The sequence below is a fragment of the Oncorhynchus tshawytscha genome, linkage group LG05, assembly GCF_018296145.1.
Source record: "Oncorhynchus tshawytscha isolate Ot180627B linkage group LG05, Otsh_v2.0, whole genome shotgun sequence".
NCBI classification, from domain to species: Eukaryota; Metazoa; Chordata; class Actinopteri; order Salmoniformes; family Salmonidae; genus Oncorhynchus; species Oncorhynchus tshawytscha.
Genome location: NC_056433.1, coordinates 3829799 through 3846634, shown reverse-complemented (window position 1 = coordinate 3846634; position 16836 = coordinate 3829799). Strand labels below are relative to the sequence as shown.

Genomic DNA, 16836 nt, shown 5'->3' with positions numbered 1-16836 from the left:
GCAAGTCATGTACCAGGTGAGCACAAGAGTCATGTACCAAGGGTTATACCAGGTGGGCACAAGAGTCATGTACCAAGGGTTATACCAGGTGAGCACAAGAGTCATGTACCAAGGGTTATACCAGGTGAGCACGAGAGTCATGTGCCAAGGGTTATACCAGGTGAGCATAATAGTCATGTGCCAAGGGTTATACCAGGTGGGCACAAGAGTCATGTGCCAAGGGTTATACCAGGTGGGCACAAGAGTCATGTGCCAAGGGTTATACCAGGTGGGCACAATAGTCATGTGCCAAGGGTTATACCAGGTGGGCACAAGAGTCATGTGCCAAGGGTTATACCAGGTGAGCACAATGGTCATGTACCAAGGGTTATACCAGGTGAGCACAAAAGGATGAGAGGAGAAGAGAGGAGATGAGGGTTGTGGATGGGCTTCATATGGTGGGTGAGGAAGAGGAAGGGTTTCATATGGTTCGTGAGGAAGAGGAAGAGGAAGGGTTTCAGGTGGTGTGTCAGTAGGCACCCAGACAGACAGACAGAGAGACAGACAGACAGACAGACCATCATCCTTCAGTTTATCTTACCTCCATACTTGTCCCATCTGGAAGATGTGTATGAGGGTCTGCCACAGCCACACAGAGAGCAGGCAGCACCTGTCCCTTCCCTGTGCACTCAGCCCTGCCGTAGCTCTCCGGTTGCTCAGCCCTTCCACAGAGCCCAGACCGCCCCCGGTGTAATCCTGCACGAACCACCTGAAGCTCAGGATCTGGACCAGCACCGAGGGCACCAGCACCAAGAAGAGGGTGAGTCCGGACCAGAGGTAGTCATGCTTGTGGTAGTAGTCGATGGCCAGCGCCAAATCCGTCCCCACGTCCCAGAAGAACACGAACAGGGCCAGGATGATCCACAGACAGTCCAGCCAGAGGCGCTCCACCTGCTGAGGCCGCCCCGTCCGCGCGTCCTCTTGTCCTCCCCCGCCTCTCCTCTTGTCGTGGAGGTAATGCAGACAGGCGCTCCGGCAGCCCCAGTAACAGGACGAGGTGTTGCAGCAGTGGCAGATGTGGAAGGAGCTGCCTTCCCTCGGGTCGCCCTCGCCGGTCCCCACCACCTCGTCCAGGTTGTGCAGCTGGGCGAATCCCCGGATGACCCCCCGACCATCGGATTTCGCTGCCATCTTGCTCTCCGCTGAAGCGTCTCACACCTCCGGCTTCCGGGGTTCGTGACGACACTTCCCTGACACCTGTTTTCCGAGTGCCAGATGTGTGAGCCATCTAAAAAAAGCTGTGAGGCAGTGCGGCAGCGTCTCCAGGTCTGTTCCCGGATTGTGTCCAGGCAGCGTCACAGACATAACCCATCTTCTCTCTCGGTATGTAATGTGGTACCGTTGAAGAGGAGAGGAGGTAGCCTGGTTACAGCTAGTATGCTACTACTACTCTGGTGTATTCAATACCCATAACTAATAATCTATCTATCTACTGGAGCCTTTCATAGCCTCACCATCCAGTGTTTTCTGTTATTCTGCAGCAGCTCACCCTCTCCCTCTCCTTCCTTCCCCCAGCTGCAGGGCTGAATGCCACGAGCCGACCGTCCACGGCTACCTAATTCATCCCCCCCACCCTCTGTCTCGTTCTCTGTCCCTCTCTCTCTCTCGTTCGCTGTCTCTCTCTCACTCTCTCTCCCCACCGCTCTCTCTCTCTCTCATTCTCTCTCTCCCCACTCTCTCTCTCTCTCTCTCTCTCTCTTCTCTCTCTCTCTCTCTCGTTCGCTGTCTCTCTCTCACTCTCTCTCCCCACCGCTCTCTCTCTCTCTCTCTCTCTCATTCGCTCTCTCTCTCTCTCTCTCTCTCTCTCTCTCTCTCTCTCTCGTTCGCTGTCTCTCTCTCTGTCTCTCTCACTCTCTCTCCCCACCGCTCTCTCACTCTCTCTCTCTGTCTCTCTCTCTCTCTCTAATTCGCTGTCTCTCTCTCTGTCTCTCTCTCTCTCTCTCTCTCTCTCTCTCTCTCTCTCTCTCTCTCTCTCTCTCTCTCTCTCTCTCCCTCTGTCTCTCTTCTGCTAAACGTGGTTGCCACCTAGTGTTTTGTTTAAAGCCCCAAATATGGAAGAAGAGGGCTGCATGATGTAATGCTGCGTTGGGCGTACAGGGTGTGTGTATTTATTAACCCCTTGAGCTCTCTGTCTGCTCCCCCCACCCACCCTCCATCTCTACCTGTGTGTGTGTGTGTGTGTGTGTGTGTGTGTGTGTGTGTGTGTGTGTGTGTGTGTGTGTGTGTGTGTGTGTGTGTGTGTGTGTGTGTGTGTGTGTGTGTGTGTGTGTGTGTGTGTGTGTGTGTGTGTGTGTGTGTGTGTCTGTGTGTGTGTGTCTGTGTGTGTGTGTGTGTGTGTGTGTGTGTGTGTGTGTGTGTGTGTGTGTGTGTGTGTGTGTGTGTGTGTGTGTGTGTGTGTGAGATATGTGATGGGAGTTTCTAGATAACCCCCAAGGCAGATACATGATATTGATATGAGGAACTAATTATAGTCCAGTTGCTTGGAACACATGGCTAGAGAGCAGGACATATACAGGCTTACAAGTTCATGTTAATTTGGCAGGATATTTATGGCATATATATAGATATTTATGGCATAAGCTGAAATGAGAGAAGAGCCACAAGGTGTAGACTAAGATCAATGAAATCAAATGTAATTATTTCAGAAAATATATATATTGGTCAATAATTTGGTGAATAAATAAATCAAATCAAATCAAATCAAATTTTATTTGTCACATACACATGGTTAGCAGATGTTAATGCGAGTGTAGCGAAATGCTTGTGCTTCTAGTTCCGACAATGCAGTAATAACCAACAAGTAATCTAACTAACAATTCCAAAACTACTGTCTTATACACAGTGTAAGGGGATAAAGAATATGTACATAAGGATATATGAATGAGTGATGGTACAGAGCAGCATAGGCAAGATACAGTAGATGGTATCGAGTACAGTATATACATATGAGATGAGTATGTAAACAAAGTGGCATAGTTAAAGTGGCTAGTGATACATGTATTACATAAGGATGCAGTCGATGATATAGAGTACAGTATATACGTATGCATATGAGATGAATAATGTAGGGTAAGTAACATTATATAAGGTAGCATTGTTTAAAGTGGCTAGTGATATATTTACATTTCCCATCAATTCCCATTATTAAAGTGGCTGGAGTTGAGTCAGTGTCAGTGTCAGTGTGTTGGCAGCAGCCACTCAATGTTAGTGGTGGCTGTTTAACAGTCTGATGGCCTTGAGATAGAAGCTGTTTTTCAGTCTCTCGGTCCCAGCTTTGATGCACCTGTACTGACCTCGCCTTCTGGATGATAGCGGGGTGAACAGGCAGTGGCTCGGGTGGTTGATGTCCTTGATGATCTTTATGGCCTTCCTGTAACATCGGGTGGTGTAGGTGTCCTGGAGGGCAGGTAGTTTGCCCCCGGTGATGCGTTGTGCAGACCTCACTACCCTCTGGAGAGCCTTACGGTTGTGGGTGGAGCAGTTGCCATACCAGGCGGTGATACAGCCCGCCAGGATGCTCTCGATTGTGCATCTGTAGAAGTTTGTGAGTGCTTTTGGTGACAAGCCGAATTTCTTCAGCCTCCTGAGGTTGAAGAGGCGCTGCTGCGCCTTCTTCACGATGCTGTCTGTGTGAGTGGACCAATTCAGTTTGTCTGTGATGTGTATGCCGAGGAACTTAAAACTTGCTACCCTCTCCACTACTGTTCCATTGATGTGGATAGGGGGTGTTCCCTCTGCTGTTTCCTGAAGTCCACAATCATCTCCTTAGTTTTGTTGACGTTGAGTGTGAGGTTATTTTCCTGACACCACACTCCGAGGGCCCTCACCTCCTCCCTGTAGGCCGTCTCGTCGTTGTTGGTAATCAAGCCTACCACTGTTGTGTCGTCCGCAAACTTGATGATTGAGTTGGAGGCGTGCGTGGCCACGCAGTCGTGGGTGAACAGGGAGTACAGGAGAGTGCTCAGAACGCACCCTTGTGGGGCCCCAGTGTTGAGGATCAGCGGGGTGGAGATGTTGTTGCCTACCCTCACCACCTGGGGGCGGCCCGTCAGGAAGTCCAGTACCCAGTTGCACAGGGCTGGGTCGAGACCCAGGGTCTCGAGCTTGATGACGAGCTTGGAGGGTACTATGGTGTTGAATGCCGAGCTGTAGTCGATGAACAGCATACTCACATAGGTATTCCTCTTGTCCATAACATATTAGAACAAATTCTCTAGTTGATAAAAACTGTTTTAGACATTTCTTTTAGACATTTCTGAAGTTAGGCTTTATTAAACATCACATATTATCATTATTAAATCACATTGTATCTGTCTGCCAATGGGTCTAAAGAGTTGTTGAAAGTCCCTGTGGAGGGGGAAGCTGAAAGGTTCATCCCTGGGGGCGGGGGGGAAGCTGAAATGACTGTCTATAAATTCATCATGTCTGTCTGTCCATAGATGCATCATGTCTGACTGTCTATAGATGCATAATGTCTGAATGTCTATAGATGATATCATGTCTGACTGTCTATACAGTAGATTCATCATGTCTGACTGTCTATACAGTAGATTCATCATGTCTGACTGTCCATGGATGCATCATGTCTGACTGTCTATAGATGCATCATGTCTGTCTGTCCATAGATGCATCATGTCTGTCTGTCTATAGATGCATCATGTCTGTCTTTCTATAGATGCATAATGTCTGAATGTCTATAGATGATATCATGTCTGTCTGTCTATAGATGCATCATGTCTGTCTGTCCATAGATGCATCATGTCTGACTGTCCATAGATGCATCATGTCTGTCTGTCTATAGATGCATCATGTCTGTCTTTCTATAGATGCATAATGTCTGAATGTCTATACAGTAGATTCATCATGTCTGACTGTCTATAGATGCATCATGTCTGTCTGTCTATAGATGCATCATGTCTGACTGTCTATAGATGCATCATGTCTGTCTGTCTATAGATGCATCATGTCTGTCTGTCTATAGATGCATCATGTCTGTCTGTCCATAGATGCATCATGTCTGACTGTCTATAGATGCATCATGTCTGTCTGTCTATAGATGCATCATGTCTGTCTGTCTATAGATGCATCATGTCTGTCTGTCCATAGATGCATCATGTCTGACTGTCTATAGATGCATCATGTCTGACTGTCCATAGATGCATCATGTCTGTCTGTCCATAGATGCATCATGTCTGTCTGTCTATAGATGCATCATGTCTGTCTGTCTATAGATGCATCATGTCTGTCTGTCTATAGATGCATCATGTCTGTCTGTCTATAGATGCATCATGTCTGTCTGTCTATAGATGCATCATGTCTGTCTGTCCATAGATGCATCATGTCTGACTGTCTATAGATGCATCATGTCTGTCTGTCCATAGATGCATCATGTCTGTCTGTCTATAGATGCATCATGTCTGTCTTTCTATAGATGCATAATGTCTGAATGTCTATACAGTAGATTCATCATGTCTGACTGTCCATGGATGCATCATGTCTGTCTGTCCATAGATGCATCATGTCTGACTGTCCATGGATGCATCATGTCTGTCTGTCCATAGATGCATCATGTCTGTCTGTCTATAGATGCATCATGTCTGTCTGTCTATAGATGCATCATGTCTGTCTGTCTATAGATGCATCATGTCTGTCTGTCTATAGATGCATCATGTCTGTCTGTCCATAGATGCATCATGTCTGTCTGTCTATAGATGCATCATGTCTGTCTGTCTATAGATGCATCATGTCTGTCTGTCTATAGATGCATCATGTCTGTCTGTCTATAGATGCATCATGTCTGTCTGTCCATAGATGCATCATGTCTGTCTGTCTATAGATGCATCATGTCTGTCTGTCTATAGATGCATCATGTCTGTCTGTCCATAGATGCATCATGTCTGTCTGTCTATAGATGCATCATGTCTGTCTGTCTATAGATGCATCATGTCTGTCTGTCCATAGATGCATCATGTCTGTCTGTCTATAGATGCATCATGTCTGTCTTTCTATAGATGCATAATGTCTGAATGTCTATACAGTAGATTCATCATGTCTGACTGTCCATGGATGCATCATGTCTGTCTGTCCATAGATGCATCATGTCTGACTGTCCATGGATGCATCATGTCTGTCTGTCTATAGATGCATCATGTCTGACTGTCTATAGATGCATCATGTCTGTCTGTCTGTCTATAGATGCATCATGTCTGTCTGTCTATAGATGCATAATGTCTGAATGTCTATAGATGATATCATGTCTGACTGTCTATACAGTAGATTCATCATGTCTGACTGTCTATACAGTAGATTCATCATGTCTGACTGTCCATAGATGCATCATGTCTGACTGTCCATAGATGCATCATGTCTGTCTGTCCATAGATGCATCATGTCTGACTGTCTATAGATGCATCATGTCTGTCTGTCTATAGATGCATAATGTCTGAATGTCTATAGATGATATCATGTCTGTCTATTAATGATATCATGCCTGTCGATAGAAGGGAGAGATGTGAGTTGTTGGAGATGATCTCAAGGTTATATGCTGGAAATGGTGAATTGAGAAGATATTTCCCAAATTGCACCCTATTCCCGATGTAGTGCACTACTTGTGTTGAGGATCAGCGGGGTGGAGATGTTGTTGCCTACCCTCACCACCTGGGGCGGCCCGTCAGGAAGTCCAGTACCCAGTTGCACAGGGCTGGGTCGAGACCCAGGGTCTCGAGCTTGATGACGAGCTTGGAGGGTACTATGGTGTTGAATGCCGAGCTGTAGTCGATGAACAGCATACTCACATAGGTATTCCTCTTGTCCATAACATATTAGAACAAATTCTCTAGTTGATAAAAACTGTTTTAGACATTTCTTTTAGACATTTCTGAAGTTAGGCTTTATTAAACATCACATATTATCATTATTAAATCACATTGTATCTGTCTGCCAATGGGTCTAAAGAGTTGTTGAAAGTCCCTGTGGAGGGGGGGGGAAGCTGAAAGGTTCATCCCTGGGGGCGGGGGGAAGCTGAAATGACTGTCTATAAATTCATCATGTCTGTCTGTCCATAGATGCATCATGTCTGACTGTCTATAGATGCATAATGTCTGAATGTCTATAGATGATATCATGTCTGACTGTCTATACAGTAGATTCATCATGTCTGACTGTCTATACAGTAGATTCATCATGTCTGACTGTCCATGGATGCATCATGTCTGACTGTCTATAGATGCATCATGTCTGTCTGTCCATAGATGCATCATGTCTGTCTGTCTATAGATGCATCATGTCTGTCTTTCTATAGATGCATAATGTCTGAATGTCTATACAGTAGATTCATCATGTCTGACTGTCCATGGATGCATCATGTCTGTCTGTCTATAGATGCATCATGTCTGACTGTCTATAGATGCATCATGTCTGTCTGTCTGTCTATAGATGCATCATGTCTGTCTGTCTATAGATGCATAATGTCTGAATGTCTATAGATGATATCATGTCTGACTGTCTATACAGTAGATTCATCATGTCTGACTGTCTATACAGTAGATTCATCATGTCTGACTGTCCATAGATGCATCATGTCTGACTGTCCATAGATGCATCATGTCTGTCTGTCCATAGATGCATCATGTCTGACTGTCTATAGATGCATCATGTCTGTCTGTCTATAGATGCATAATGTCTGAATGTCTATAGATGATATCATGTCTGTCTATTAATGATATCATGCCTGTCGATAGAAGGGAGAGATGTGAGTTGTTGGAGATGATCTCAAGGTTATATGCTGGAAATGGTGAATTGAGAAGATATTTCCCAAATTGCACCCTATTCCCGATGTAGTGCACTACTTTTGACCAGGGTCCATAGGGATTAGGGTGCCATTTGGGATTCAATCAGCGATATAGTTATCAGGAGGGCTGTAGGCTTCCATAGGGATCTAGAAGGCCTCCTCTATCTTCAAATACAGTGAAGTGACATCAAGCCTTACGATAGGCTACCATCTGTGTTGTCATAGTTGTCATAGTATTTCTTTCTATTTAAGAAATAAGTGGTAGGCCTGTTTGACAGACAGAAGGAAGCTATTGGCTGATATATCCATAGATTTTGTCGGTCAACTCCTCCACCCACCATGCACTCTTTAAATAGCCTACCTCAGTGTCACTGAAGGGCTGTGAAGTTAAAACCAAGACTCAAATTGATGGGATATGAGAGGGTATGACATAGGCCTACCTTTTCTTAGAGAAGGGTAGCCTAGTGGTTAGAGCGTTGGACTAGTAACCGAAAGGTTGCAAGTTCAAACCCCGAGCTGACAAGGTACAAATCTGTCGTTCTGCCCCTGAACAGGCAGTTAACCCACTGTTCCTAGGCCGTCATTGAAAATAAGAATTTGTTCTTAACTGACTTGCCTAGTAAAATAAAGGTAAAATAAAAAAAATATTTAAAAAATGGCACAAAGCACAGGCCTAACCCTTGTTAGCTTAAGATTTTGAAGAAAATAGCACGGATCCGATTATATAAAGTTATCTACAATAAATGTACAAAACATTATGAACAGCTGCTCTTTCCATGATACAGACTGACCAGGTGAATCCAGGTGAAAGCTGTGATCACTTACTGGTGTAATTGGTGACATCCACTTCAATCAGTGTAGATGACGGGGAAGAGGCAGGTCAAAGAAGGATTTTTAAGCATTGAGACAATTGAGACATGGATTGTGTATGTGTGTGCCATTCAGAGGGTGAACGGGCAAGACAACATATTGAAGTGTCGTTGAACGGGGTATGGTAGTAGGTGCCCAGGTGCACCGGTTTGTGTCAAGAACACCAACAGTTTTCCCATGTTTATCAAGAATGGCCCACCACCCAAAGGATGCACTGTTATGTGCCTCCTATTGGAGGGAGGTGCAGGAGCCAGGAGCAGGAGAGCAAGGAAGTCCCAACTCAACTACAAACATGGGACTGAAAACCCAAACGAGGTCGCCACACACACAGGGAAATGAAGTGCGACACACGGAGGAGAAACTTCTACTCCTAAACACAAGACCAAACGGCACAACTGCCTTGAGGAAAAGAAACCCTGTGGTGCAGACACGCACCCCTCAATAACGTAACACCAGAAAACAATCCCGTACAAAAGATTAGCCGGCAGCGGAGGTAAATATACCCACCGAAATCAACTAAGAAGACACAGGTGTAAACAATACAGACAGACACAAACGAAAAGGAAAAATGGATTGGTGGCAGCTAGTAGACCAGGCGACGACGACCGCCGAGCACCGCCCCGAACAGGGAGAGGAGCCACCTTCGGTGGGAGCTAGTAGACCAGGCGACGACGACCGCCGAGCACCGCCCCGAACAGGGAGAGGAGCCACCTTCGGTGGGAGCTAGTAGACCAGGCGACGACGACCGCCGAGCACCGCCCGAACAGGGAGAGGAGCCACCTTCGGTGGGAGCTAGTAGACCAGGCGAAGACGACCACCGAGCACCGCCCGAACAGGGAGAGGAGCCACCTTCGGTGGGAGCTAGTAGACCAGGCGACGACGACTGCCGAGCACCGCCCGAACAGGGAGAGGAGCCACCTTCGGTGGGAGCTAGTAGACCAGGCGAAGACGACCGCCGAGCACCGCCCGAACAGGGAGAGGAGCCACCTTCGGTGGGAGCTAATAGACCAGGCGACGACGACCGCCGAGCACCGCCAGAACAGGAAGAGGAGCCACCTTCGGTGGGAGCTAGTAGACCAGGCGACGACGACCGCCGAGCACCGCCCGAACAGGGAGAGGAGCCACCTTCGGTGGGAGCTAGTAGACCAGGCGAAGACGACCGCCGAGCACCGCCCCGAACAGGGAGGGAGCCACCTTGGTGGGAGCTAGTAGACCAGGCGAAGACGACCGCCGAGCACCGCCCCGAACAGGGAGAGGAGCCACCTTCGGTGGGAGCTAATAGACCAGGCGACGACGACCGCCGAGCACCGCCAGAACAGGAAGAGGAGCCACCTTCGGTGGGAGCTAGTAGACCAGGCGACGACGACCGCCGAGCACCGCCAGAACAGGAAGAGGAGCCACCTTCGGTGGGAGCTAGTAGACCAGGCGACGACGACTGCCGAGCACCGCCCGAACAGGGAGAGGAGCCACCTTCGGTGGGAGCTAGTAGACGAGGCGACGACGACCGCCGAGCACCGCCCGAACAGGGAGAGGAGCCACCTTCGGTGGGAGCTAATAGACCAGGCGACGACGACCGCCGAGCACCGCCAGAACAGGAAGAGGGCCACCTTCGGTGGGAGCTAGTAGACCAGGCGACGACGACTGCCGAGCACCGCCCGAACAGGGAGAGGAGCCACCTTCGGTGGGAGCTAGTAGACGAGGCGACGACGACCGCCGAGCACCGCCCCGAACAGGGAGAGGAGCCACCTTCGGTGGGAGCTAATAGACCAGGCGACGACGACCGCCGAGCACCGCCAGAACAGGAAGAGGAGCCACCTTCGGTGGGAGCTAGTAGACCAGGCGACGACAACTACCGAGCACCGCCCGAACAGGGAGAGGAGCCACCTTCGGTGGGAGCTAGTAGACGAGCCGACGACGACCGCCGAGCACCGCCAGAACAGGGAGAGGAGCCACCTTCGGTGGGAGCTAATAGACCAGGCGACGACGACCGCCGAGCACCGCCAGAACAGGAAGAGGAGCCACCTTCGTTGGGAGCTAGTAGACCAGGCGACGACGACCGCCGAGCACCGCCCCGAACAGGGAGAGGAGCCACCTTCGGTGGGAGCTAGTAGACCAGGCGAAGACGACCGCGAGCACCGCCCCGAACAGGGAGGGAGCCACCTTTGGTGGGAGCTAGTAGACCAGGCGAAGACGACCGCCGAGCACCGCCCCGAACAGGGAGAGGAGCCACCTTCGGTGGGAGCTAATAGACCAGGCGACGACGACCGCCGAGCACCGCCAGAACAGGAAGAGGAGCCACCTTCGGTGGGAGCTAGTAGACCAGGCGACGACGACCGCCGAGCACCGCCAGAACAGGAAGAGGAGCCACCTTCGGTGGGAGCTAGTAGACCAGGCGACGACAACTGCCGAGCACCGCCCGAACAGGGAGAGGAGCCACCTTCGGTGGGAGCTAGTAGACGAGGCGACGACGACCGCCGAGCACCGCCCGAACAGGGAGAGGCCACCTTCGGTGGGAGCTAATAGACCAGGCGACGACGACCGCCGAGCACCGCCAGAACAGGAAGAGGAGCACCTTCGGTGGGAGCAGTAGACCAGGCGACGACGACTGCCGAGCACCGCCCGAACAGGGAGAGGAGCCACCTTCGGTGGGAGCTAGTAGACGAGGCGACAACGACCGCCGAGCACCGCCCGAACAGGGAGAGGAGCCACCTTCGGTGGGAGCTAATAGACCAGGCGACGACGACCGCCGAGCACCGCCAGAACAGGAAGAGGAGCCACCTTCGGTGGGAGCTAGTAGACCAGGCGACGACGACTACCGAGCACCGCCCGAACAGGGAGAGGAGCCACCTTCGGTGGGAGCTAGTAGACGAGCCGACGACGACCGCCGAGCACCGCCAGAACAGGGAGAGCCACCTTCGGTGGGAGCTAATAGACCAGGCGACGACGACCGCCGAGCACCGCCAGAACAGGAAGAGGAGCCACCTTCGGTGGGTATCTAGTAGACCAGGCGAAGACAACCGCCGAGCACCGCCCGAGCAGGGAGAGGAGCCACCTTCGGTGGGAGCTAGTAGACCAGGCGAAGACGACCGCCGAGCACCGCCCGAAGAGGGAGAGGAGCCACCTTCGGTGGGAGCTAATAGACCAGGCGACGACAACCGCCGAGCACCGCCAGAACAGGAAGAGGAGCCACCTTCGGTGGGAGCTAGTAGACCAGGCACGACGACTGCCGAGCACCGCCCGAACAGGAAGAGGAGCCACCTTCGGTGGGAGCTAGTAGACCAGGCGACGACGACCGCCGAGCACCGCCCGAACAGGGAGAGGAGCCACCTTCGGTGGGAGCTAGTAGACCAGGCGAAGACGACCGCGAGCACCGCCCCGAACAGGGAGGGAGCCACCTTTGGTGGGAGCTAGTAGACCAGGCGAAGACGACCGCCGAGCACCGCCCGAACAGGGAGAGGAGCCACCTTCGGTGGGAGCTAATAGACCAGGCGACGACGACCGCCGAGCACCGCCAGAACAGGAAGAGGGCCACCTTCGGTGGGAGCTAGTAGACCAGGCGACGACGACCGCCGAGCACCGCCAGAACAGGAAGAGGAGCCACCTTCGGTGGGAGCTAGTAGACCAGGCGACGACAACTGCCGAGCACCGCCCGAACAGGGAGAGGAGCCACCTTCGGTGGGAGCTAGTAGACGAGGCGACGACGACCGCCGAGCACCGCCCGAACAGGGAGAGGAGCCACCTTCGGTGGGAGCTAATAGACCAGGCGACGACGACCGCCGAGCACCGCCAGAACAGGAAGAGGAGCCACCTTCGGTGGGAGCTAGTAGACCAGGCGACGACGACTGCCGAGCACCGCCCGTACAGGAGAGGAGCCACCTTCGGTGGGAGCTAGTAGACGAGGCGACGACGACCGCCGAGCACCGCCCGAACAGGGAGAGGAGCCACCTTCGGTGGGAGCTAATAGACCAGGCGACGACGACCGCCGAGCACCGCCAGAACAGGAAGAGGAGCCACCTTCGGTGGGAGCTAGTAGACCAGGCGCGACGACTACCGAGCACCGCCCGAACAGGGAGAGGAGCCACCTTCGGTGGGAGCTAGTAGACGAGCCGACGACGACCGCCGAGCACCGCCAGAACAGGGAGAGGAGCCACCTTCGGTGGGAGCTAATAGACCAGGCGACGACGACCGCCGAGCACCGCCAGAACAGGAAGAGGAGCCACCTTCGGTGGGTATCTAGTAGACCAGGCGAAGACAACCGCCGAGCACCGCCCCGAGCAGGGAGAGGAGCCACCTTCGGTGGGAGCTAGTAGACCAGGCGAAGACGACCGCCGAGCACCGCCCGAAGAGGGAGAGGAGCCACCTTCGGTGGGAGCTAATAGACCAGGCGACGACAACCGCCGAGCACCGCCAGAACAGGAAGAGGAGCCACCTTCGGTGGGAGCTAGTAGACCAGGCGACGACGACTGCCGAGCACCGCCCGAACAGGGAGAGGAGCCACCTTCGGTGGGAGCTAGTAGACCAGGCGAAGACGACCGCCGAGCACCGCCCGAACAGGGAGAGGAGCCACCTTCGGTGGGAGCTAGTAGACGAGGCGACGACGACCGCCGAGCACCGCCAGAACAGGGAGAGGAGCCACCTTCGGTGGGAGCTAGTAGACCAGGCGAAGACGACCGCCGAGCACCGCCAGAACAGGGAGAGGAGCCACCTTCGGTGGGAGCTAATAGACGAGGCGACGACGACCGCCGAGCACCACCCCGAACAGGGAGAGGAGCCACCTTCGGTGGAAGTCGTGACAAACACAGCCAACTTGAAACAACTGTGAGAAGTCTTGGACCAGCATCCCTGTGCTTTCAACACATTGTAGAGTTCATGTCCCAAATGAATTGAGGCTGTTCTGAGAGCAAGAAAAATAGGGGTGCAGCTCAATATTAGGAAGGTGTTCACAATTTTTTGGACACTCAGTGTGATTTAGTCCACAGTGTTTTATGGGAGAAATAACCTGTGAAATACCCAGGAAAGACTCCGATGTTATGTCTATATCACTGTTTTGTTACATTGACATTCAGAGGTCGACTTTGAATGGGAAGTAATCTAAGATGTTTAAACTCAGACAGCTTTTAGGGAAAGACCTTCTCTCGTTGCGTTAAACCACAGAAGAAGAGTAACCAGCGGTTAAACCACAGAAGAAGAGTAACCAGCGGTTAAACCACAGAAGAAGAAGAACCAGTGGTTAAAGCTGCATCATGAGGACTACTCTGTCTGGGGTGGAAAGGTTGGTCTAACTTTTGAAAGGACCATACTCAGATTCCTTAAAATATCTTAGATTTAATTATTTGCAAACAGGGACAGTTTCGTTGCAAACAAGACACAGTGATTTAGCATTGGATAAATATGATAAAATGAATGAATCCCGTCCTCCCAGTCCGTGGGCCTTGTCAGTAGTAGTTTTCTATTTTCCCTCTTGGTTTTAATTTTTGTATCACAAAATGTAAGGTGACTGATCACTTCCGCACAGTAGGTGGCAGCATGCACAAACAAAATGTGCTGAACACCATGACACCGAAGAAGAACACTCAAAATGGCGACACGGTAGAAAAGTTCATGCTGTTTTGTCTGTTTTGTATACCCCTTATCTTTTCCATGTAGGTGTTTTAATAATAATACCAAGTCACTGCTATCTGACATAAGGAAATAAGTGTTGTTGTTGTTTTTTGACAACGCGAGAATTGAATGTTATCGAAGTTACAAACTGTTATTATTCCACACATTTTATGATCACAGAAGGCCCACTAGCTATGCTATTTGTTTTTATTTTTTACTTTGGGTGGAAATGTCAAAGATTATCAGTGTGTCTCTAAGAGAGTTGTTGGAAGAAATCATCTGTTGAAAGTGAAGCATGAAGAGGATCAACACATAGAAATGGAAGAGGATGTGAAGAAAGTGAAAAAGGTACGTGACTAACTTTATTTAGGTAGTTAAGTGCGGTAGAAACAGGCTTGGTTTCAGGGCGTCGTTTTCTCTCTCTCTTGTTTCGTGATTGTCATCATTATACTTTCGTAACTGACTAAAAAACATCACGTTATGTTGCTACAATTCTGGCCGATATTTCTCTAAATGCGCCTTGTGTCATTTCTACAAAATAGTAAATAAACGTCCTTTGCGCAGTTTATATACCGTCAGGGTGGAAACATTTAATGTCTTTCAGCTCACTAACTAAGATCTCACACTTGGCCACAAAGTTAAGAAAATATCAAGGATGTTGGTAACTTGCATTTTGAAAACATCATTCATGCTCAACCAAGCTGGACTCGGGGGGTAGATGTAAATATACATGTCTTCCTCCATTTAGTGTGTTGTTACATTTAGTATGTGTTATGTGTTGTTACATTTAGTATGTGTTATGTGTTGTTACATTTAGTATGTGTTACATTTAGTATGTGTTATGTGTTGTTCCATTTAGTATGTGTTGTTCCATTTAGTATGTGTTATATGTTGTTACATTTAGTATGTGTTATGTGTTGTTACATTTAGTATGTGTTATATGTTGTTACATTTAGTATGTGTTATATGTTGTTACATTTAGTATGTGTTATGTGTTGTTCCATTTAGTATGTGTTGTTACATTTAGTATGTGTTGTTACATTTAGTATGTGTTATGTGTTGTTACATTTAGTATGTGTTATGTGTTGTTCCATTTAGTATGTGTTGTTACATTTAGTATGTGTTGTTCCATTTAGTATGTGTTGTTCCATTTAGTATGTGTTGTTACATTTAGTATGTGTTGTTACATTTAGTATGTGTTGTTACATTTAGTATGTGTTATGTGTTGTTACATTTAGTATGTGTTATGTGTTGTTACATTTAGTATGTGTTATGTGTTGTTACATTTAGTATGTGTTATGTGTTGTTACATTTAGTATGTGTTGTGTGTTGTTACATTTAGTATGTGTTATATGTTGTTACATTTAGTATGTGTTATGTGTTGTTACATTTAGTATGTGTTATATGTTGTTACATTTAGTATGTGTTATGTGTTGTTACATTTAGTATGTGTTATGTGTTGTTCCATTTAGTATATGTTGTTACATTTAGTATGTGTTATGTGTTGTTACATTTAGTATATGTTGTTACATTTAGTATGTGTTATGTTTTGTTACATTTAGTATGTGTCATGTGTTGTTCCATTTAGTATATGTTGTTACATTTAGTATGTGTCATGTGTTGTTCCATTTAGTATATGTTGTTACATTTAGTATATGTTGTTACATTTAGTATATGTTGTTACATTTAGTATGTCTTATGTGTTGTTACATTTAGTATGTGTTATGTGTTGTTACATTTAGTATGTGTTGTTCCATTTAGTATGTGTTGTTACATTTAGTATGTGTTATGTGTTGTTCCATTTAGTATATGTTGTTACATTTAGTATGTGTCATGTGTTGTTCCATTTAGTATATGTTGTTACATTTAGTATGTCTTATGTGTTGTTACATTTAGTATATGTTGTTACATTTAGTATGTGTTATGTGTTGTTCCATTTAGTATGTGTTATGTGTTGTTACATTTAGTATGTGTTATGTGTTGTTACATTTAGTATGTGTTGTTCCATTTAGTATGTGTTGTTACATTTAGTATCTGTTCCATTTAGTATGTGTTATGTGTTGTTACATTTAGTATGTGTTATGTGTTGTTACATTTAGTATGTGTTGTTCCATTTAGTATGTGTTATGTGTTGTTCCATTTAGTTTGTGTTGTTACATTTAGTATCTGTTCCATTCAGTATGTGTTATGTGTTGTTCCATTTAGTATTTGTTCCATTTAGTATGTGTTGTTACATTTAGTATCTGTTCCATTTAGTATGTTATGTGTTGTTACATTTAGTATGTGTTGTTACATTTAGTATGTTATGTGTTGTTACATTTAGTATGTGTTCCATTTAGTATGTGTTGTTACATTTAGTATGTGTTGTTACATTTAGTATGTGTTGTTACATTTAGTATGTGTTGTTACATTTAGTATGTGTTGTTACATTTAGTATGTGTTGTTACATTTAGTATGTGTTGTTACATTTAGTATGTGTTGTTACATTTAGTATGTGTTGTTACATTTAGTATGTGTTATGTGTTGTTACATTTAGT

At 47.9% G+C, this 16836-nt stretch overlaps 2 protein-coding genes across 3 annotated transcripts in view; one reads left to right on the top strand and one right to left on the bottom strand.

Moving 5' to 3' along the window:
• LOC112249815 (XK-related protein 6-like) overlaps positions 1 to 1608 on the bottom strand; it is a 160063-nt gene extending 158455 nt beyond the window's left edge. The window contains exon 1 of the mRNA XM_042321348.1: positions 581 to 1608. Coding sequence (XP_042177282.1) covers positions 581 to 1170 — 590 coding nt within the window. The 5' untranslated portion in view covers positions 1171 to 1608. The remainder of the gene's footprint in view (positions 1 to 580) is intronic.
• A 12640-nt stretch (positions 1609 to 14248) lies between these two features.
• ccm2 (CCM2 scaffold protein) overlaps positions 14249 to 16836 on the top strand; it is a 66855-nt gene continuing 64267 nt past the window's right edge. Inside the window, exon 1 of one of the 2 annotated variants that reach the window (XM_042321347.1) lies at positions 14249 to 14647. In XM_042321347.1, coding sequence (XP_042177281.1) covers positions 14618 to 14647 — 30 coding nt within the window. In that variant the 5' untranslated portion in view covers positions 14249 to 14617. The remainder of the gene's footprint in view (positions 14648 to 16836) is intronic. The other variant, XM_042321346.1, reaches the window with a different exon arrangement.